The sequence below is a fragment of the Zonotrichia leucophrys genome, chromosome 10 (genome assembly GCF_028769735.1).
Source record: "Zonotrichia leucophrys gambelii isolate GWCS_2022_RI chromosome 10, RI_Zleu_2.0, whole genome shotgun sequence".
Classification (NCBI taxonomy): domain Eukaryota; kingdom Metazoa; phylum Chordata; class Aves; order Passeriformes; family Passerellidae; genus Zonotrichia; species Zonotrichia leucophrys.
This window is the reverse complement of record NC_088180.1, coordinates 17,879,516-17,902,683: the sequence shown is the minus strand read 5'-3', so window position 1 is coordinate 17,902,683 and position 23,168 is coordinate 17,879,516. Positions and strand designations below refer to the sequence as shown.

General features: G+C 47.5%; 1 protein-coding gene across 1 annotated transcript in view; it reads left to right on the top strand.

Moving 5' to 3' along the window:
* The window catches only part of IGDCC3 (immunoglobulin superfamily DCC subclass member 3), a 94,765-nt gene that overhangs the window by 62,431 nt on the left and 9,166 nt on the right, over positions 1 to 23,168 (top strand). The window contains exons 5-7 of the mRNA XM_064722421.1: positions 1,654 to 1,791; positions 7,878 to 8,036; positions 15,365 to 15,530. Of these exons, the coding sequence (XP_064578491.1) occupies positions 1,654 to 1,791; positions 7,878 to 8,036; positions 15,365 to 15,530 (463 nt within the window). The remainder of the gene's footprint in view (positions 1 to 1,653; positions 1,792 to 7,877; positions 8,037 to 15,364; positions 15,531 to 23,168) is intronic.

Genomic DNA, 23,168 nt, shown 5'->3' with positions numbered 1-23,168 from the left:
TCTCGGAGAAAAGCCCCTGTAGATAGATTTTGGTGGATCTCTTCCCTGTAACGAGCATTTTGAACATTGGGAAGTCCTTGTCCAGGAGTCAGTGTGGGTTGATCCCTTTGGCAAAGCCCAGCCAGGGCTGTGCTCCCCAGCCCTCCTGTGCCCCACTCCTGCCTGGGGGCAGATGACCAGCCCAGGTATTTCTCTTTGCAGGTGTACAGAGCTTTTTTTGCCAGCAGCTGTAAGATTGATGGAATTCCTTAAACACTGCTTTGACCTCAGCATTTCTGGAGTATTACCCAGCTCTCATCAGAGACAGGGAGGAAGACTAATGCAGAGATTTTCAGTGTTCCTGTTTACTGATGGAGAACTGAGAATATCTCTTGGGCTCTCCTCTCCTGCTTCCAGAAAATGGGAGCAAAGGCTGCAGGGACTTTTGGCCCAGGGATAAGGCACTTTTCAGGGACTCAGGAGATGTGGGTTCAGCTGTGGTATATATAACACAGGATGATGTTTTTGTCCCATGCTGTCATTCTGTCTAGTGAAATGTGTTTCCTTTTGCCTTTCTTGTGCCTGTCTGGTGTCCAGGGTCCTTGCACCAGGATTTTGTTCTGTTATGGGTCTGCACATCCATCTTGCATGATGGGTTTTATTCTTGGTTGCTGCCACTTGGTGCTACTATAGTGCAAATAAAGGATTAGTGATTGTATCACGAGCAGCAAATATGTCACAGTTGTATCAGTGCAATGGGATGCATCCTCTCCTTGCAGGAAAATGGTAGGAAAAAGTAGGGTGCAGTCATCAGAGAAGTTTCCTCTCAGAAAGCTCCTGAGCAGGAGTCAGGGATTGTTACCTCCATCACTCCTTGTCCCAGGACAGGTCTTTTGGAGCAAGTGACACCAGCAGCTCCAAAGAGAGGATGCTCACAGAGACAGAGTTAGGCATTGTGGTCTGTATGGATTACTTTGTGGCTTGAAATGCTGAAAGATAAAGCAACTCCCTCATTTATTTGCATTCCTGCTGTCTTTCATGTTGTGTTTTCCTTATATACCATGCACATCTTCTCTTTGCAGTTCACAGTGCAGTTCCTTCTTTATGTTGCTGATATCCAGGTGTTAACAGGGCTCTTTGTGGCTGGATCATTTCTTCAGGAGTTTTCCCCAGGAATAATCAATGCACACTTAAAATATGTTCCGTGTGACTGTCACACAAACACTGTGCTCCTTTTGTTTCATGTACGTCTCAGATTTATTAAGGGTTACACCAGCCACAGAATTTAGAATCCTGGAATGGCTTGGGTTGGAAGGACCCTTAAAGATCATTTTATTCCACCCCCTGCCATGGACAGGGACACCTTCCACTAGAGCAGGTTGCTCCAAGTCCTGCCCAGCCTGGCCTTGAACACTTGCAGGGATGGAATCCACAGCTTCTCTGGGCAGCCTGTGCCAGGGCCTCACCACCCTAACAGGGAAGAATCTTTTCCAAATACCTAACCTAAATTTCCCCTCTTCCAGTTTGAACTCATTACTCCTTCTCCTATCACTACAGCTCCCGATGAAAGAGGATGTGTGCTTAGAAGAGATGTAGAGGATGCCTGAAGTCCTCGATGTTCCCTTTGAACAAGAGGCAATCAGGAGCATTCTGACGATGGTGCTGTCGTTGCAGGCTCCCACTCCACCGTGTACAAGGACCCCATGATCCTCGTGGGCCCGGAGAACCTGACGCTGACCGTGCACCAGACGGCGGTGCTGGAGTGCATCGCCACCGGCAACCCCCGGCCCATCGTCTCCTGGAGCCGCCTGGGTAAGCCCTGGGGTCACTGGGGGCTCCTCCTCCTCCTCCTCTCCATTGCCATCACGTAGGAAATAGGTGGGTGCCACTGACTGTTTCATACAACAACTGATTCACCCTCTCCCTTCCCACAGAAGGTAATTGTAGGCTTGAAGTGCTTTTTATCCTCATGTCTACACTTTGTTTTTTCTCTCTGCCAAGATTCTGTTTTCAGCTGTTAGAGAAGTGGGCTGGTAAAACCTGTAGATGTTTCATGAAAGGTGATAATTTTATCTTTTCTCAAGTGACAGCATCTTCTGCTGCTGCATCAAAAACATCACCACTGTTGGCCTAGAGAAGCAAAATCATACACAAACACATCTTTCACATAAAAACAGACTTAAAAGAAATTTGCTGCCTGTTCAGGGAGTTTTAAAACAATTTTAAGGGGGAGAGAATGTTTAAAGTGCGTCTGAAGCCCTGAAAAAACAAATGCTTGCTGCTGGGGTCCGTGATATGTTTTTAAATCAGCATGGAAACCAGAGACAGTCTCTGATGGCATCCTGCAAGCAAGGAGGAGCAAAGGACTGTGTTTCTCTAAGGTTTATTTTAGGTTCTAACTTTGTGATGATAGCTTAGAAACTGTTTTGCTCAGAACAACACTTCCATTGCCCTACAGAAACCTGTGCTGAGTGAAGAGCTGATGGATTTTGTTTTATCTCCCAGAGCTTGTAACTCTGCCTGTGTGCACAGTGGGGTTGGGTTCAGTAGGGATTTCTGGAGATCCTGAGGTCCTTGAGGTCACATCAGTTTTGGGATGCTCATCTCCTGGTGTCCCCCAAGGTGGCTGTGAAGCACAAACAGGGATAATTCTGTCTCATGCTGCTGTGCTGGATGTGGGACTTCACCCCCACAGCTCTCCAAGGGTCATGGTCAGCTCATGGGAGGGTGATTTCCCACTCCAGAGCTGCCTGCCAGGGAATGAGGACTTGCATCCAATATCAGCTGCACATTTTTTCCATGTTTTCCCTCCTTGCATCCTCTAGTGGCTTGTAAAATCAGCCTTTGTATGCCACTAACTGGTATTTTTGCCTCCAGAGCCATAACCATCAGATTGATGCTGTTTTAAAAATTCCCCAGATACTCTATATCACTGGTTTGGTTCTCTTGGACACAAGACAGTTCTATGTTAGTGCTCAACTATAATAAACTACTTTATAATTGCCTTAATTATAAGTGCTTATTACCTTCTTCAAAACACTTGTCTCTATAGAGCAGTGCAATAATGAAGATGTAATGGCACCGTGCAATGTTTGTCTGGATGGTCTGAGTTCAGCATTGCCTTCCACCAAAACTAAATCCCCTCTCCACGCTACTTTGTAGCACAGTGGCAGAATCAGAGCTACTGAATGGGAAACAGATCTTGTTATTTTCCCTTCCCTTCAGCAGGAATGTTTCCTGTCCAAAGCATCACAAGGTCTCGTTTAAGATGACAGTGATCCTGACAGCGACGCGGTGCACGGGCTCTCTGATGACTTGGAGGCTTTGTCATCTCTTTGTAGCCATTTCAGGAGCACTTTCGTGTCTCCTTGTCTGTGTGATCACGGGGAAGGAGAGGGGTTTGTGCTGGACAGGGAGGTCCTCAGAGCATCTGTCAGCTCTGCCTTCCTCCATGTGAAGGTCTTCTTCCTGAAGTTCCTCTTACAGATAACTCACTCAGCTTAGGAAAAAAATCTCTTTAATCCATTTGCAGAAATAAAAAAATCAACAGCCACAAAATCTTAGAGAGATCCAGCTGATTTAGCAATAGGAATGGCTTAATTTAAGCAAAAAAAGCCAATTCTGTGTGAGCATCTTTCTTGCCTTGTAGAAGTAAGGAAGAGCTGTGGCATTGCTGTTGTGCTGGGACTTTGCACAGGGCACATTGCCTTTTTGGAAACTCTCTCTGAGCCCCTTTGCTCACAGTTTTGACATTGTGGCATTTCTTCTGTCAAAAAGGAGCAAAAGAACAATTTTGCTTTCACAGCTTTCTGGTACAGAAGAAAGCAAGCCATAAACACCATTTGCACTTCTTGCTTTGGCTTTGCTAAAACCTGGCCGGTTTTCAGTGGGAAAAGCAGCTAGCTATATTTTGCTTGAAGGAAATCATTCAAATTCTGGGCCAGTTTTTGAGTGTCACACAATCAATTTTGAATTTAATTTCTTTGGGAATATGTTGTAGCCCCTGACCACAAACAGAATTCCTGTGTCTCGCCGTGCATGAAATGTCAACATTCATTAGAGAGCAGGCTCTGAGAGAGATGTAAAATCATTAAGGGTTTGTTCAGGGAAGATAGGGCTTTTCCTTTCAGAGCTACGCACTTCAGGCTTGGACCTGTATGTGTGCACAAATGAATATCCTGGGCACTTACTGCAAAGCCTTTTGAATGAGCGACGATTTTAATGTATCCTTACCCTTTAACTGACAGGCCACTGAGCTGGCCTCCATAAAAGGTACCAAAGCAGAATAATAAACTATTTAGAGAGATACAGAAAAGTGAGGCGAGAAAGAAAGGACAGTGATTATCTGATAGCGTTATACAGAAGTTGTCAGAAAGGGCCGCACAATGGGAAGGAAATTACTAAAGAGGGAGCCATTCAAGAAGTAAACTATACAACAATTGTAGGAGCCAATTAATTGGTAACTTATTGGACACAGAAGCTTGCAATAGATGGCTGACTGGTTGACAGGAGCACCGTTCCAGTAAGTGTTTAGAAATAATAGAGTAAATTTCACCACTTCACATACTGAATAGTCAACTGTTGCAATGTACTCTAAATATGCTAATCCACAGTGCCTGGTGTCCTCAGGAGCAGGAGACCCATGTGTCTAAAAAGTGGAAGGCTACTATGACACAATACAAAGAATTCACAAAAGACCTAAATGATCAACATTAGAAAGTTGTTACTTTCTTTCTACTTGCTACTTATAAAAGAAAGGCGTTCGTGTTGTTGCATATTCATATTGCCTGGCACGTTTTAAGGGGCTCTGTAATTGGTGCTGGTGTGCCAATCACTCGGTTAGCAGGCGGAGAATGGGCTCCAGAAAGCATCACATACACCTTGGAAAAATAAATAACGTGGCTCCCAAACTGCAGGCATCCTTCATCTAGATTTCACCCCCACGGGGAACCTGAAGTACCTAAAGGAAGGCTGGAGGAGGACTTTTGCAAGGGTGTGCAGTGATAGGACAAGGTGGGAATGGCTTTAAGCTGAAAGAGGGTAGATTTAGATTGGGTGTTAGGAAGAAATTCTTCCCTGTGAGGGTGGGGAAGCCCTGGTGCAGGTTCCCCAAAGAAGCTGTGACTGCCCCATCTCTGGAAGTGTCCAAGGCCAGGTTGGCTGGGGCTTGGAGCAACCTGGGGTAGTGGAATGTGTCTCTGCCCATGGAAAGGGGATTGGAATGAGATGATCTTTATGGTCCCTTCCAAACCAAACCATCTTATGATTCAGTGAAGTCTCTACTTGTCTATAGCCAGAGCATCTTTTGGGAGCATCTCCCATTTGGAGAATGGTCTCCTTTATTAATTAGAGGTCACTCTGCTCTTCACAAGAGCTGAACCTCCCCTTTTTGTCCTCATCAGCTGAGGGATCGAAAGAGAAAACCTGTCAGGCATTTCCCTCCAGACTGGAGGGAAAATTTTTTTCAGCTCTCAAATTTTCTGCTTTTGACTTCTTTAAAAGAAGCAGAAGGTCATGTTAAATGAGCAGTGGTTTCAAGCCTGCCTGGGTTCTGACAGCTCTGGGAACTGAGCAAGCGTTGGCTTTTGCAGTCTTTCAGATCTCCTCCATGAAGAGATGACTTAGTGGTGGCAGGTGATGCCAGGGAGGTGGATTTGCAGGGTTTGGATTGCCTGATCCAAACCATTCTTCAGGTCTCCCTGAAAGAAAACAGGGTTAAAATAAATAGCAACCCTTGCAAAGCAGGTGTGAGTCCCTCAGCACAGCGGTTCTGCGAAGTGCTGAGCTTTCAGGATGCAAGGAATTTCTTGTGTAAACACTCTGTATTATTTATATGTGTTGTCAGTGTTTGTAAGTTGGACTAGATATTAGCTGAAGACCTTCTAGCTGACTGCAGGATGGCTCAGGCTGAGGGAGGCACAGAGTGAGAAGGATGGAACAGACTGGGAAAGTAGAGATGTTTCTGTAGAAGTCCTTTTCAGTGCTTTTGGAAAAGGAGGGTTTGAGTGAGAAGTGTCTGAGGTGATCAGGCCCAGTGATCTTTGTTGGCTGTTAGAGGTGGCCACACTGACCCAAATGGCAGATCCAGCAAGGCTTCTGAGCTTGGAGGGCTTTGTTCTCCAGGGAAATGAAAGATGTGCAGACAGGAGATGTTTCCTCAGACCACCAGACTTCTAATAGTTGGAATTGGAGAGATAACTGAGGGCATATTGATACTGGTATTTGGACTGGGTGGTGGGGAGGTGGGAGCACCTGCTGCAGGCTGTCTTTGCATGCTAAAATGATGGAGGACATTGTAAATAATACAGTAAAACTGCTGACATTCAAGTCCCATTTCTGTGGTATTTCTCAAGGCACTGAGGTGATGAAGGATCCAGGTGTGACCACTTCACATCTTTCACTGGTCCCATCCCTCCCTCAAGAGAGAGATTTGATTTTTACACCTATTGTAAATACAGACTTCTGAAAGGTCTAACTTAAAAGATGAAATCAAGTTCAATTTGGATTTAATTCAGACCTCTTTACACTTCAGTTCAAATGCTGTTTGGAAGGAATGGTTCCTTGTTATTGCTCATTAAATGTGGGACAGGTCATGTTTTACTGTCCTTTTTATGACTGAGCCATTTACTGCAGCGGTGGCTTGGCCAGCAGTGTGATTCTTTAATGACATTGTTTTTCTGTCTCTAAAAGATCCAAGCATTTTTCTTTGCAATGCAAATAATGAAGAGCTCTGGCATTTCCTGTCTAATGAAGCAATGAAACCTTCAAGCTTCAAAATTTCCTGAAAAACATGAGTATGGAAGTCTCATGGGGAGGCCAGGTGGGGCCATCACCAGGGCTGGTTCTTGCTTCTCTGGTTTCTGTAGGTTCTTTACTCCATGAGCAAACTTGGGAGAACTGAATCCCTGATTCCTGTCTGATGAAAGGGTGCTCCCTTTAACTGCTTCTCCAGTAAAACTCCCCTGCCTTGCCCCTCTGCTCAGACACCCTGACATGTGCTAGGCCTGATTTAGAGCTGCCTTTGTCAGACAGTGTCTTAAAACACAAATCAATGAAACAATAGAAAGCAATAGCCTGATACTAATGAAACACATTGTAATTAGAGCTGGCTGGGAATTTTCCAGAGAAAATAGGATAAAAGTGAATTCCCTGATACTGAACTATTTCATGTGCCTCATATCCAGCACTTGGGGTGGGGGCAGCCCTTTTCAGTTGCCCTTCCAAGCCACAGTAAATGAGATCTAACCACCAGCTGAGAGACCAGCTCCTCAGCCTTGAGCTAGTGTGTGTTCAAGGGCCAAGGAATCAAAAATCCAGGGTTCTCTTACTTGCAGAAGCCACAAAAATCCATCAAGGGTTAACAGGTAAAGTGGTGTAACTTCTGGGTGAGGTAATCTGCAGGTCATAAATTGCTGGTGGCTGGGAAAGTGCATCAGGGAAGCACTGGAGTAGGTTAGCTCGACTTCTTCATGAAGCCTTTCTGTTGGAAATAGGCTATTGAGCTAAGTGGATCCCTGCTCATTCTAATGGAAGAATGCAGGCAATGGCTCAGAGATGATTTAACTTGGTTTAACCACTCTGTTGAACTGTGTTCTGGGTACTTCATCTTAATCTGAACACACGGTTGAAAGCTTTCACTTTTCCTGTGGTGGTACTTTGGGTTTTTAAGCAGCAAAGAGTGATTTGGGGCAAACATGTAAATAAGGATCTGATTTCTGCAGAAGGCAGTTCTGATAAGAGCATCAGCTAAATCCTATTGACTTTACTTGGCACATGGCAGTAGCAGAACATGGCACCACTCCATCAGTACTTAGATTGGATCTCACTGAGGGCTGTGCCCTGGAGAACCTTGCCCAAAGGTCCAGCATGTGACTCTTGTCCTTCTCCCCTTCTTTCAGACGGCCGCCCGATTGGCGTGGAGGGGATCCAGGTGCTGGGCACAGGAAACCTCATGATCTCGGACCTCACGGTGCAGCACTCTGGCATCTACGTGTGCGCCGCCAACAAGCCCGGCACGCGCGTGCGCCGCACGGCGCAGGGCAGCCTCGTCGTGCAAGGTGAGCCCTGGCACCCCGAGGGCTTGGGGTGGGCAGGTGCTGACTTCACTCCTCTGGTGGTACCAGGCAAAGCACTTCTTTCCTTGACATGTGGTTTCCCAAGTGGGGGTGAGTCTGTGTCCCACGCAGGTGAGTCGCAACCAGGTGTGGTTCAACTGAGGCATCAGCTATTTGGGCTACAGTGATCTCTCACCCCATCACAGGTATTGTCTTAGCAGACTCTGGTTGTTACTTGTTACCATACTTGTGCATCTCAGCCGAAAGCCTGAATTAATCAGCCAGATTTGTCTCGTGGACCTTAGTGAAACAAGGACATGGTCACTGTTCTCATACTGGACACCTCTGAATGATAGATATGACTCCTGCAGTGATATGCAGCAGTGGATACCACTCACAGAGTATTGCTTTCCAACTGAAATGGCACCAGTAAGTCTAAAACCGTTTCCAAAAGGTCTGTGAGACTGTTTCATGTAGCAGTTGACACTAAGTCTGAGCCAGTTGCCAGGACCTAGTGAGGCACCCTTTGGGGGCTGTGCCCATGGGATACAGGTTGCTCTTCTTCCTGCAGTAACTGTCCTGAAATGCTACTTGTAAAGGGCAGTTCAGCCCAAAGTAGAGATCAGCACTAGGGAAAGCACACAAATCCCTTCCACATGCTCCGTGAGACCAGTCTCCATGGTGAGGGGAGCCAGGCAAGCATTTGAGAAGGCAAACCCAGCTGGCAGTGCACTCTGAATGGCAGCAATCCGCCCCTGATTACAGGCACTCACCTCCTCTTCAAGCTAGTCCACTTAAAGCATCTCACGCTCTCATCAGCTCACTCATTAACTATTGACTGATGATATCCTGAATCTAAAATTACACACCTCCTGCCGGAGCTGCTAATTGAACCTTTCTGCTGCTGATGGGGAAAGTGCCCTGCTCCAGCCCTGACGCTCACCCTGCTCCAGCCCTGGTGTCCCCGCAGATCGCGGAGTCGCAGGCGGTGATCCCGCCAGCCGTGGAGGAGCAGTGTGGAAGGGGTAGAAAGGGCTGCCTGTGCCTCCCGAGCCCCAGGTGCTGATCAGACAATGAGACAAGGTGAAAACTCACTGTTTCTATTGCTCTTGGATTTCTGGGTGAGCAGTGCGATGAGGGGACCTCCCAGCTGGCACAGCTATGAATCCCCTTATTAAGAAACACCAACCCCAGCATTAAAAGCAACCTCTCTGTACTGATACAAACCCTTCAGAGCTGCTGCAGGACAGCTCTGCACATGGTGCAAGTAGGAGAGGTCTCCTAAGCCCAAATGCGAAGCTGATGTCCAGGAGACCGGGAGGCAGACCCAAAACAATTTACTTGGAAAATCAATGAAGTTTTAAAAATTCAGCTATTGAATATGGTTGGCTGCACTTGTTAGCAACTGAATGAGAGGGTGAAAGGTAGCACAACTTCTCATTACTACAGATAGCAGTTTTTAGTCTTTTTGGAGATTTGAGCATCAGCTCTTGAACAACTGGTCTAGTGCTGGAGTTCAACTGATGTAGAATTACTGTGGATATTCTCCTGGCAAGCCACGATGAGAATTTGTCCCTAAAATGTCACTCACAGGGCCATAGGAGCCCAGTCTTTCTGCAGAAGCAGGATGCTCCTGCATTCAGCATCATCAGAGAAGGTGGCAGTGGTGTGGAGAAGTGTGGCCAGTGTGTCCTTGGAGTAACCCTTAGACAGGACCTGCAGTGTCCAGGACCCCAACCTGTATTGCCCACCCTTAAAATGCTTCATGTTTTTTAGGGGAATGTTCCCCAAGCAGGGTAGGGGCAGACCCTGGCCAGGCAACTGAGCTCATCCCAGGTTTGCTCACTCTCCCTCTGGAAGCAGTTTTTCCTGCCTCTGCATCTCATTTTGCCTGAATTTTCCAGCTGAGAGGTACAAATGATTGCTGTTCAGGTTCATCTGGGAAGAAAACAGTGATAATGACTGACATGGGAGACTGTGGGTTTTATCTTTGTCAAGATGTCAGCGATGCAAATTACATCCGTAAAGAGAAGAAAAGCAAAGAGCGGGCTATCAAAAGCCTGGTTGGAGAGGAAGTTAGCACAGGGCTAGGACAATACGGCATCCTCAAAGCACACCAGGCCAGGTACTTGCTGCCTTTATGCAGGGGCCCTTGAAGTGCCTGGAGGCACAAATTAACTTGCCCCAGTCTTTTGAAGGCGGGACGTTTTATAGGTGGGAAACTGTAGGAGAAAGGACGATGTTTCCTGTTGTAAGGCAAGGAGTTAGCAGGAGGCTGGAACTGAGACCACGTCCTCCCTCCTGCTGCCAGCAGTGGTCCTTGTCCCATCCAACAGCTTCGTGGGCAGAGGTGTCCCAATACAGGGCTCTGCTCTTCCTCCATCAATAATGTCCTTTCCATTGCAGATTTTCCTTCAGATAATCTAACACCATCTTATTATCTTCCTGGGAATTCCTCCTCCCTCCAGAGGAGAAGGCGTCAATCCCCCACTCCTTCCCTCCCTGCCCTCCCTTGGCCATTTAGGCTCCTTTGATCTCTTTTGTAAGGTTCTCACACAAGAAAGTTTCCATTTTCCCTTCAGATCCCAGCGCAGCCATTTGAATATTGCTTTGTGCTGGGCTTCCAATGAAAGTCTCACGGGGGGAGTTGTCGGAGGGCCGAATGCGGCGCCGACTGAAGCCGAGGGTGTGCGTGTGTGTGAGGCGAGGGAAGAGCAGGCTTCAGTGGCAAGGGAAAAAATATATCAAAGCACTTTTCCTCTACCTCCTGTGCAATCTTTTGTGCTTTATTATGTGTTTGGTGTCATAACAAACTGATGGGCTGTGAATGGCCAGATGGTCACCAGTGTTCTCCACTCCACGCTTCATTTCCTCCTGAAAGCTATGCAGAAAAATGAGATCCCATCTCATAAATGAGGGCCCATCTTAAGGACATGGGTTTGAAGGCTCTGCTGACAATGCCTGCCTTGTTTGCCTTGCTTGCTGTTGGCAGGACTGGGCAGCGCTCCTTGGTCCAGCAGATCCGGCCACCGCTGCGCTTCCTGATGTTTCTTCCATCGTTGCTGCTCGCTGGCATCACAAGCCTTGGCTGGGGCTGGAATTCAGCAGCACATGAATTGCACTTGCTGTGGTTTAGGCTTGGCTCTGTGGTACTTGGTTTGTCCTTGAGTTTAGCCCTGAATTCATTCTGCAAACCAGCTTCAGTATGTGCTGTGTGAGTCAGTGTCCCCCATGGAGCAGTTCCCTTCCTGTCCACATTTTTCTTCTCAAGAAAAGCCACCACACAGGGACAGGTGGGCACTCAGATCTTGTCTGTCAGGATGCTGAAGTGAGTTAGGGTGTCTGATCCCTGTGGACCTTTCTTCCAGGACCACACTTGTGGGTGACATGGGAACATAACCTGCTGCTGTGGAGCTCCAGCCTGTACCTTGCTGGGACAAGAATTTCATGAGGGCTGAAAGGCAGCCTCCATGACAGCCTCCTTGAGGGTCCTCTGCATGTTTTCCAGGGGACATGGGCACAGCTTCCATCTTTGGCCCTTCCAGTCCCATCACTGCTGCTGTAAGTTATTCAAGTAAACATCTGAGTATCCTCTAGAGTGAAGAAAGAGAAGCCAAGTGAGCAGCAATTGTCTTAAATCTCCTGTCACCATTTGCTGTGCTTGAGTGACTTCCCCATTGACCTGACTTCTCCTTTATACCCTTACTGTGGGTGCCAGTAGCCTAATTTATGAGGTTTTGTTGTTTCCATGTTATTCTTCCTTCTCTTCACCCCAGCCTCCCTTCTCAACCCTGCCACTCTGTCAACTTGAGAATTAATGACACTTCCTACTGGGATGCAAGAGGCACGGGTTGGTCTGGCACCAGAGCATTGGCTGTCAGTGCTCCCTCAACCTTAGGATCTTCTCAGTGATCCTTGGGACCGTGTGTGAGCCATCAGGCACTGCCATAAGCACCACACCACAACCTCACAGCAAGACAGCAAAGCTCCCTGATATCTTGGGGGACACACTGGTTGCTGGGCCCTGCTGACTTGTCCCAAAAGAGATGGAGCCCACTGGGGTCTCCTGTTAGAAGCTGCTGTTGCAGTGCATCTCCACGCTATCACAGTTTGCTGAGCACAGTAAAAGCTACTGAATCACTTTGTTAATGATTCTGGGCGTGGTATTAAGTGTTATTGCTTTTTGATACCAATGTCATGCTTTAAATATTCATTAAAACTGCAAGATCCCCTCCCTCCCATTAAGTCTTGAATAATCAATGCTCTGGTTTCTTCATACTTCACAAGCCAGGGCTGGATCCTGCCCACTCCTCCTTGCCACGTTTGAATCCTCTGCTCTTAACAGTGATCTCTATTAGTATCTTTATTAAATCTTAATGGAGGACTGAGAAATGCTTGCTCTGGCTGCCTGTGATGGCCTTTTGGCACGTAGTGTGGAAGGGGCAGAGGTGCTCAGGCCACTGCACCTCCATGCAGGGTGGGATGGGCCCTGGCAAGATGCTCTGTGAATTATGAGTGATGAGGAGGGTGAAGGGCTGCAGTGGGCAGGGCTTGGCTGAAGACAAGGCTGGCAGTCAGCAGGGTTGGCTCCTGCTCCTTCCCCACTAACCCAGGCATACTCTTGGATCCTTCAAAATTGTGTGGAAGGGCAGGGGAGAGGACCTGGGAGAGGAGATGGTTTTCTGCCTGGGAAAGGAGCCATTTACCCTGAGACCACACACCAGCAGTTTCCTGAGGGCACCTTCCTCGGGGCACTGGTTATGAACACAGGTTGGGTGCATCCTGGTCCAGGTAGCAGAGGGACACCCTCTCAATCCATGTCCTTTAAACTCCATCTGTTCCCAGACCATGTCCTCTAACTCCATGGGTTTCTGTTTTCACCTGGGCCATTTTGGTACTACAACTTCACACTGAGACCTCAACAGGACAGAGCAATATCTGGGGAAAGCCAGGAAGAGCAGAACAGCGGAAGGGCAATCTATGTCTTGCAGTGAGGGATGCCATGGAACAGGGGACAGCTCGGCACAGCAGAGGTGGGATCCTGCTCCCCAGAGAGTTAAAGCAAGTTAGGCAGGGGCTGGGGTTGTGTTTAGCAAGGCTGCAAAGAGAAGGGATGGCAGAGGGGAGCAGGGACCCGAGGCACCCGCGGGCCATGGCACCAAGCAGCGTGACTGGCGCCGAGCCAGCGGCCGCAGCTGCGCGTTCGTTACCCCGAGTCACACGCGACCCCCTCCAATTACTGCCTCTTGACACGGGCTAATAAGGGAGGATAAGAGAGCCGGCGGCTCCACAAGGGTTATGCCGGATGCTTCTTTCCATATTTCAACTTTGTTTCTGCTGAACAAACGGTGGGTTTGAGATTTGATGAAGCGAGCGGGAGGCAGAGGCAAAGAGCCAAGAGGATCTTTAATGAAGCTGCAGCGAGGAGCTGGAAGGTGGCTGTGCCCTTCCTTGGCATCGTGGGTTTGCACCTGCGAGTGCTGCGGGTGCAGCTCGGCAGCCCAGATGAAAGCAGGGAGGTGCACAGCCACTTGCAAAATAATTGCTCCTGCAAAACTGCGCCAGCACAAAGCGGGGGGCGGGAGGCTGAGGAAAATCAAGTCTCTAATGCTCTCACTGTACACCACAAAGGGGCCATTCATGGCAGGGATGAGGGGTTTTCCCCCTGTTTATCCTTGCTTCCAACTTTTATTGAACCCATCCTGAGTTTTGTTTTAATCTGTAAGTCTAGAGCAAAAACACAGAAGGGAAGTGAAAGGGCAAGAGATTGATTGGCACATGGGGAAGTTTAGCAGGAGGTTCTGGAAGTACGTGTCCATTGGGTTGCTGGGATCAGGTTCATTAGTGGAGCCGAGCGCTGACAGCGGTGGCCTGACAATAAACTCTGCTGGCGGATACCCTGTACCAGTAACATAAGTCAGACCTGCCATGCTCCACTTCCCTCTGATTATTAAAAATGAAGAAGGGGGCTCCTTCAAGGGGGATAGGCTATGCAATGAATTCTTCTGTCTTCCTTCTTGGAGGACTTAGAATCTGCACAACTGGACTTTTACCCGCACACAAGTGCCTGTCCCTGTAGTTTGGCCGTGTTACCTCTTCCCTTACTGGCACACAGCTGGGAAAGACCTTTATTCCCCCAAAATGCTGCAGGAAACCCCAAGGGATGTTTTGGCCATGCTCAACTCTTGCATCCCCACCTGCAGCCTGGCCACTCCTCAGTAGATTTCTCTAGACCAGTTTGCTCCCTTCTCCAATCCCTACATATCTGTTCATGGTACAGCCACCAACCCCATGCTTAGAAAATGCCAGTGAGTGGCTCTGAATGTGTCTCCCTTGATAATCTTTCTTTTGTCAAAAAAATTTAATGTCAGCCATCCGTTATGTGATGTTAGTCAGTAAATTTATTATGGAGCCGTGCCTCTTATCTGTTTGTCTTCATTGTGTCTGCTGCCGGTTCCACCTGATTTTAGGTTTCAGTAGCAACATGCAGTATATTTATCACTTTGCCCTTTGAAGCAGAACTGCTTGAATAATCTCACCTATTTGGCAGTGTCTGTCAGGCCCTGCTTTCTGTAGGCTGAAACGGTGGTTTATTCTGATAAATGATTTTAAATCTAATTTGAGCTGCTGGAAGGAAGAGATCGCTTTCTGTTTAAAAATGTTACTGCCAAAGGTGAAAACATTTGGTGGCAAGGTGAGCAGCAGTTACAGGCATGGTGTAGTCTTCTGCAAGGCTTGGCAGGACCCCAGAAGTCCCAGGCTGAAGATCTGGAGACAAAAGGTTCCCTAATCTTCTGCTGACAGGAAAAATTGCAGCAAATCTGATATTTACTGCAGAGAGAACATCCTGCCAGATTGCTGTATGATATCCATACATTTCTTTCCATTTCAAGCAGTTTGCTAAAGCCATTCAGGTCCTTTAGAGGTAGCCAGGGTGTTGGTTGAGCTCTGCTGTTGAGCAAACAGCACATCCCCCGAGCTGCAGCTCTGGGGTCGCTTTCCCTGGGAGACCAGGGAGAGGTGAAGGAGCTTAAACCTTGGTCCTGTTTGCTGAACCCTGCAGGGCTCATCTCAGCTTTCAGTCACTTCTGCTCCGGCCTTCAGGCGCCTCCTGTGAAGCCATGACTGCCCTGGTGGGCAACCAAAAGGCAGTTTTGCATTGCTTACAGCCACACCATCCAAACCAGAGTTACCTGCTGCCTGTGCTGTGGGCTGGACAAGTATTCCACGTTCCAGGGCAGACAAGGCTTATTGACGAGGTGTTTTTGTGTACCAGGATAAAGTGGGATCATCAGGACTTTTCTCACCCTCTTTCTCCTTCCTCCTCTCAGCCCCAGCAGAGTTTGTGCAGCATCCCCAGTCCATTTCCAGACCTGTGGGGACTACTGCCATCTTCACATGCGTGGCCCAAGGGGAGCCCCCTCCCCAGATCACGTGGCTGAGGAACGGGCAGATCCTGGAGACCAGCGACCACATCAAGCTGAAGAACAACAACAGGTAGGTCCTGGGGCACTGGGCTCTGGCACTGCTGTGGAAATGGGAGTGGGAGAGATGTTGGATTGCTTTCTGCATAGCAAAGAGCCGATGGGAAGGTGGCAGTGTTCTGAAGCAGATCTGTGAATTCAACTTGGGCTTTGATAAACTAAAACACTGCTCCAGTCCTGCTGGCTGCACCTTACAGTATTACAGTTTGGTGCTCCATCAATTTTTGTGCCAGGACATCAGCATTAGACTTTGACTGTTGATGCAGGAACCCAGGAAAAGTTTTGCTTTTGTCCTGATTATCATCTGGGTATTTCTGGAAGGGCTAAATGCTGTTCCTAGAGCTGACAGGGACCACATAGAGTCTTCAGTGGAGGAACTGTGCTTTAATGCCTGAACATTGACCTTCCTGGGCGTGCAAATGCAAATATATTAGAAATAATATTTGTGTGGAGCCTGACTTTCACAAAATTTTAGCCTTTTATCTCACCAGGGAAGAACGTGTTCTCTGAGTACTAAATAACTGCATTTTCCTGTGAGGGGATGGGGATGTTTGCACTGAGGAAATGATGCACTTAGTGTGAAAATTACCACTCAACAATGTAGTTTCTATGGAAATAGCATGAAAAAATATACTACAAAATAATAGCACCTGTATTGTAAAGCTGATGTATTGGTAGAGGTTTGTACTCTGTGGTGTCATAGAGCTGCTCTCTATATTAACAAATGTGTCTCAGGAAAGCAAGTACCCAGCCTCGCTGGAGGGTCTGGACCTTCAGTTTAGACAGTTGGGAAGTGCTGTGCAGGCACCATGGTTTGTTCCTCAGGGGACAGGAGTGAGTTTATTTTTCTGAGTGTCTGTATAATGTGGCTTTTTGTTGTCTTGTTTGAAGGGTTTTAAAGCTTTGTTACATGAGTGATGGAAGGATGTGTGATGCAAGAAGGATAAGGTGTGAGTGGTAATAAAACCATCTCAATCAGCAGAGGTTTTCTCCTAACTGAAAGTTTTTAGAGCTTCAAAAAACTTTGTATGTTCTCACACAGATGACACTCAGCTCAGGTGTGTGGTCTTCTACTTCATGGCATGGCTTTCTGAGGCATGTCTGCCCTTTGTGGCATGAACAGAGCAGAAGGGGTAGGAGGGAACTTAGTGCATCCCTTTTTGTTGATGAGGAAGTGAAGTCAAAAGTGATGAAGTGGTCATTAAATCCATGGCAAAAGTGACACTGAATCCAGCTCTGTGTCTGGCTCAGTTGTTTTCCCTGTGAAATCATTCCTGTTCACTTGAGGAGAGCAGGAGTCAGGTCTTTGGTCATGGTCACGTCTCCTGGCCAGGTCCTGTGCCTGGAGCTGTGCTACCCATGCCCATGAACTGCAGCTTGGTGAACATCTCTGTAATCGTTTTCTTATGGGAATCATTTAATGCAATGTAGCATCAGTATTTTCCACAGCAAGCTGAATGATCAGATTTCAGCATCTGGCACAGGCTGAGGGAGCTCAGCCCGTTCCTGGGGCTCAGCTGACACGTGGCATCTTCTCAAGCTATAGTAATGTGATTGTAAAGCTGAGCCCTCAGGCTCTTGTACTCAACAGTGTTGAACTTTTGTTGTCTTCCACACAAGTCTTGGTCGGCTCCAACCTCCAGCTCCAGGCAAGTGGCCATGCCTGGTGGTTTCCAAAGCTGTCAGTCTGAAAATGCCCTCACTGGTGCAGCAGGGCTGGGAGCTCCAAGACACAGAGGAGACACATCAATGGATGATTTTTTACCTGAGCTTTTTCAAGTTTGCCCTTGTTTTACTCTCATGGGCATAACTAAGTGCTGTAACCCACTTAGTTCCAGGCAGAATCAGTTTGTGGTTATATCTTGGATTTATCAGTCTGTTGCGCTTGGAAAATATTTGTCTGTGTAAAGATGGATCTCGAATACACTAGTGATGAAGCTACTAAACTGCAGCATGAGCTTTTTAATTAGATTATATGGTTTCCTAGAAAATTCATTTGGATTAAAACTCTGCTTAATATTGTCATAGAGGTCTGAATGCCCCCTAAGGGATTTTTAGGGAAAAAGCAGTAAATCATCCCAAAACATATCATGCGCTAATTGATTGCAAAATGTGTAATTGGGAGCAACTTCATTTTTGTAAATTAACGCAGCCAAAAGCAAGGTTCAGACCTGCAGAAGATGGTGTTTGAGATTCTGCTCTATTCCTGCAAGCAGCACAAACCCACAGCCAATGGATCTGTTGCTTCCCAAAGCTGTGAAGGGCCCTTTTGCATCTGCCTCACCCCACACTGTCACTCATATGCAGTAACTGCAAATCCAAGGAGAGCATACCCTGCAAGGTGAGGGGACTCCAAAAACCCTTCATTGCTGGGATGGAGCTTCAGGACTGGATTCACTGGAGATTGGATGTGACTGCTGGTACAACATCAGACATTCACTTGCTAAGCAACTTCCAGGCTTTCAGCACAGTAAAATCAGCCTCACGGGCTGCATCCAATAAATATCTCATCCCTCGTGGTGCCTCAGATGTGAATTCCCATCACCTGATGTGTTGACGGTTTCTGGGCACATTAGCATTAAAGATCAGCCTTCTGCTGTGCCCTCTCCAGAGGTGGTTGTTATGTTTTGAAAATGCCAGCTGTGTGGGAACAAAATAGCCAATCGATGATTAGCAAAAAATCAAAAGCAGTTCTGGGATAGCGGATAATTGTTAATGAAAAATGCATGAAGGCTCAGGCATAGGGAATTGTGGGCTTTTCCATTAAAAGCTGTGAATAAAAATGACTGAAGGAGCTGACGATGGGGCTGCCTTGCCATGCAGCCCCTGGGCTGGGGATGCAGCCGATTGCTGTCAGGGTGAGGGGCTGAGCCAAGCTCTCTGAGGGAAAAGCTGATGGAGCCTTATGGCCTTTGGTAGAGCCATCCCTGTGTCCAGCAGTGGCAGTCTGTCCTTCTATGCTGATCAGAGATGCCCATGTTGCTCCTGGAGTGATTCTGATAGATCATGATCCAAATGCCTGAGAGGTATAAAAGGAAGTTCTAGCAAAATTCCTCACCAGCCCATCCCAGAAGTGGAGTACTGCTGCAGAAGGAAGGTGTGGTTACTGGCCAAGTTGGGCTTGTGTAAAATTAATTTACACACAGGCTTGTGTAAAATTATGTTTCTAGGTTATTACTTCAAAATTTACAAGGAAGCATGAAATAGCCTCCAAATTACCACTGTGAAAGGTTTATTGCTTTTCTTCCTTTGACCCAATCAGGTTCAGGGGGGTAATTTTCAGCCTGGAAGTGTATCACACTATGGGGTTTATATTGCCATAATAACAAGGAACAAAGGCCAACATCTTCAGAGAAGGCAGGCTCTCTAAATATTGATTTTCCAAGAAGATTATATTTACAAATTGTAATTAAGGGACTTCATTTGTTCCACCGGAAAAGGGCTTTGTTAGAATTTGGGCTCAGGTGGCATTCGCTCTGCTTGATGACCTTTGTAAATTCTTCCTCACTGTTTTGCCCTTGGTTTAGTGCTCTGGAAATGTCTCACTTCCAGGGCCATGAATGTTCAAGGCTCATCAGGGGAAATACTCCTTCGTAAATAAACATCAGGACAACTTTGCTCTTCTTGCACTTCTCGTGCTGTTAAATCCCAGTGCAGAAACAGAGGGGCCTTCAAGCACAAACATCCCAGCTCCTGGGACCTGACAGCCCTTCTGGTACCAAACCCAGGGAAACCAGAGGCTGTCATTCCAAAGGTGGCTTTTTTCTGTAAACCCTACATTAGCTGGGTGTGGAAAGGTGCAGATGGGTTTGTACATCCCTTCATGGTGCACACTCCCTACAAACACTTCAATTTGTACAGTTTTGGACCACATAAGGGAGGACAGGCAAGCCTGCAGTTCCTTATGCCACGAGTTTGAAGATGGTTGTGATTGAGGGGAGAGTGCTCTATAGCAAATCATATTTCAGTTCCCAGAAGCATGACAAATAAGTATGTGGAGGATGGGGATGTGAACCCGCTGCTCCTGATTTAAACATAATTTATGGGTTTGACTTTGGAAGACACGTGGAAATGGCCTTTGCAAGGAGGATGGCTGCACAAATACACAAAGCCCTCTAAGCAGTGTGGAATCAGCGTGATCCCTGCACCAAGCAGGGATCCTGTGCTGGGATCACACAGCCATATCCCACAAAAAGGGCCTGCAGCAGCCCCGGATCAGCCAACGGCAACAGGCATCAGCATCTCCTTCTCATGTGGCTGTGATTATTTTGCTACCAAGTTGCCTGTGTAATTTCTCTGTGTGCTGCTCCACTGAGCTGCTCTTGAAGTGCATTGAGTCAGGAGTTTAAGTGTTTGTTCCAACTGTTGCACACAGCAAAATCCATCAGCAGAAAATGGTCCTTACACAGGAGGCTTTGAGGCAGGACTGAGCCCATAGTGGTGTAGCCTAAAATTAGTCTCCCCTAAATGAAGTTGGGTCTTTTTCTGCTCCAGTATCTGTGCTGCTTGCTTGGGAAAAGTTTGGGGGACTTTCAGTTTAGCAGCAGAGAGCTCTCACAGGTGTCTGCCCTTGCAGTCCTACTAATACAGGCTCTGCCCTTCCTTCCAGTAGCTTTTTCTGAGATATTTTGTGCTTCCTCATGGTCCTGAAGATGTAAAGGCTTCTCTGCTTCCTGGGGCAGGATTCAGTTAAGTCTGTGATTGTACCCTGTGGCTCATTTAAACAGACTGTGTGGCTGGGACCAGCAACAGCCTTCCAGAAGCTGCTCTTGGATGAGTCTGAAATCACAAGATTGGGCTGGGATCCTGGCCAGTGAGCTGCAGTACCTGCAAAATAGAAATGAGTCCTTCTGCATAACCCAACCCAATTTCACCTAGGGTGTTCTGTTTGATATTTAATGTCAGGATGTGTAAGAATATGTGTAGAATATATAGAATAGAGGGCTGGGAATGATATGCAGTGTTTGCTTAGTGTCACTTTTCAAGTTTTGCACCTTAATTTCCAGTGTGAAAGGCAACCTTCAGAATACAGGGGATTTCTGCAAAGCTGGGGGGGTAAAGGCTCCTTCCCAGTGTGGTACAGGCCAGCAGCCCAGGAACAGATCATTCAACGCAGCACAGCACAACACAGGTCATGACAAACAGGCAGAGCAGGGATGGGGCATCTGAATGTGCCACTAGTGGCTTTCTGTATCTGCTGGCACTCAGAATGCTGTCCCTGCTAGCCACAGCCTGCTCTCTGCATTAATTTCATCACACTCCCTCCTTTGTGCGCCTGTGCCTTCCCAGATGGGCCCCTCTCCTTTGTGCTCCTGAATCGATGAAGAGCCTTCCTTCAGTTCGCAGACTTTTTCAGAGGAGCCTTTGGAAAGCCGATCTCCGGTCACCGGCCTGGACCCCTGACCCGAGCCAGATCAGTCATCCTGATTGCCTATGAACCGGGGAGACAGCTTGGGAATACTGCGGCTTTCGAGCAGCGGAGGCCTCTCGGTTCAGCTCAGCCGGGTGTGAATCTGCAGCAGCTCCTCTCCCCACTTCCATCAATGCCTGTCAGGGCATTGTGTGCGGATGTGATGGAGCCCTCGGCTCGCCGAGCGGCTCTGGTGACCAGCAGAAAGCCTTCTGGCATCTCGCCTCGTCTGACGTGCTCGCGGCGCTGCCAGTCTGGCACTCGCGGGAAAGTTTTCCAGCAGCAGATGTCCCAAAGTGACAGATTTTTTCGTGTTGACGGGAGGAAATAAAAGGACACTGCATATTTCAGATGGTTGATGCACAGAGACGCTCTGCGCCTTCTCACACGGCAACTCCAGATCTTCCTTTTGTTAGAGCTTTCTTAAAAAAAAAAAAAAAGACAAAAAGCAGCAAAACCTGGACTGAACGCTGGCCCTGCTGCACTGCATCCTCCACATGGGAGGTGATTCTCATGGAGCTGGTGTTTAGATGCTGGGCATTCTGTTCACCAGTTTGTCCATGCTCTCACAGCCAAAAATCCAGCTGTTTTATTGTCCCATTACCTGTGTATCATTGATGTGGGCTCCAGGTAACAGATGGCCAAGGCTCTCATTGCACAGCACATCCAAACACAGCCAAGGAAATCTCAATGAAAATGAACTTTTTGAAGCCTGAAGCAAATTTCCAGCTATGTGCCATGCCAACTTCCCAGAAAATACTATTTATTTCTTTTGACTTGACTGTGGATGACAGAGACTCTGCTCAGCTCCAGGTCCCAGTGGCCAAGTGCCATCCTTCCAGGACCACTGGCATCCTTCACATCATCTGTGTCCTACATGAGGAGCTTTGCTCACCCCCAAATCCTCCCAGGAGAGAGGAGTCTCTGGCCCCAGAATCACAGCACTGCCATCAGGCTCCTTGCACTGCTTTTCAGCATAGTTCCCCTCTTCCTCCCTCCTTTCACATCTTCCTCTCTCTAAGCAGAGCAAGTAAATGCACCTGGAGGCAGCAAAGCCTAAACACCCCTTGGTCCAGATCTGCTTTGTGCTTGGCAAGCTTAAGGCTGCTCTTGGTCCGTGTGGCAGCCCAGGCTGGCTGCTCTGGGTGCCCAGATGCACAGCAGCCACATGGAAATAATCCCTGCATTGACGGGGCAGAAGGAAGTGCTGCTGCTCCTTCCACACATCTGCTTTGTGCAGGGCTGGGAGTGCAGCTCTGGGATGGCGTAATTCTGCCTTCTGCCATCTGTCCTCACAGGAGCCAGCCCTTGTTGACACAGCTGAGCCACACATCGGCTCCTTCCTCCCCGAGCCCTCTCCCAGCTCTGCCTTTCTCCTTCCATTTAATCAGATACGTTGAGCCCGTGGCTATGAGAGGAGCTTAGGGCTGATTCTCGAAAATCACCATATCAGCTGAAACCATCACATTTGATATTCCATTTACAATGTTTCCAAGGAAACAAAGGCACAGGACATAAATAGATGACTGTTAAACATTTGCTCACTCACCATGGCCCCCGATAATTTGCAAGGCAGAAATAGGAATGTTAAATCAACAGCAATAATAAATTTTAATATATGAAGACCAATATTTTGCTGCAATTAGAAGAAGCATTTGTTCTGACATACAGGCAGGCAGTGGCAGGTTATTTATCATTTCCACTTCCAATGTTCAGTTTTTCATTTACATAAAAGGCAGCTTTGATTGCGATTCCCAAAAAGCCTTGAAGTGTCCCCTGCATCAGCAGGGATGCTTGGGATTTACTCATGTGCAGTCAGGTTCCAGGTCCACCTAGAATTCACTGCAGGAGAAGAAAGTAATTTGTTTCTCTTTAGAAGCAAGTAGTGGATGTGGATTTCATTAGGTTTCGGTCATTTTTTATGGAAAAGTAAGAAAAAGCTCATGTGAGCTTCTGAAGTTTTCCCAGGGATGTCCTGTGTGTGAGAACACCCTCCCAGGACCAAAGGCATTGTTGGCAGATTTTACCATAACTGGAGCTGTTGCCTCAGAGTTTGGTAAAAGAACATCTCCAGTGTCAAATCTGCCTTTCCAGCTCAGAGCTGTACCCAGTGGTGACAGTGACCATGCCATGCCTTAGAAGGGGGATACACTTGAAATTTATTTATTTATTTATTTATATAGGAAGCCTTGTGTCTGATGGATTCACATCCTGAATCGTGTTGTTCTTGGCTTGGCTTGG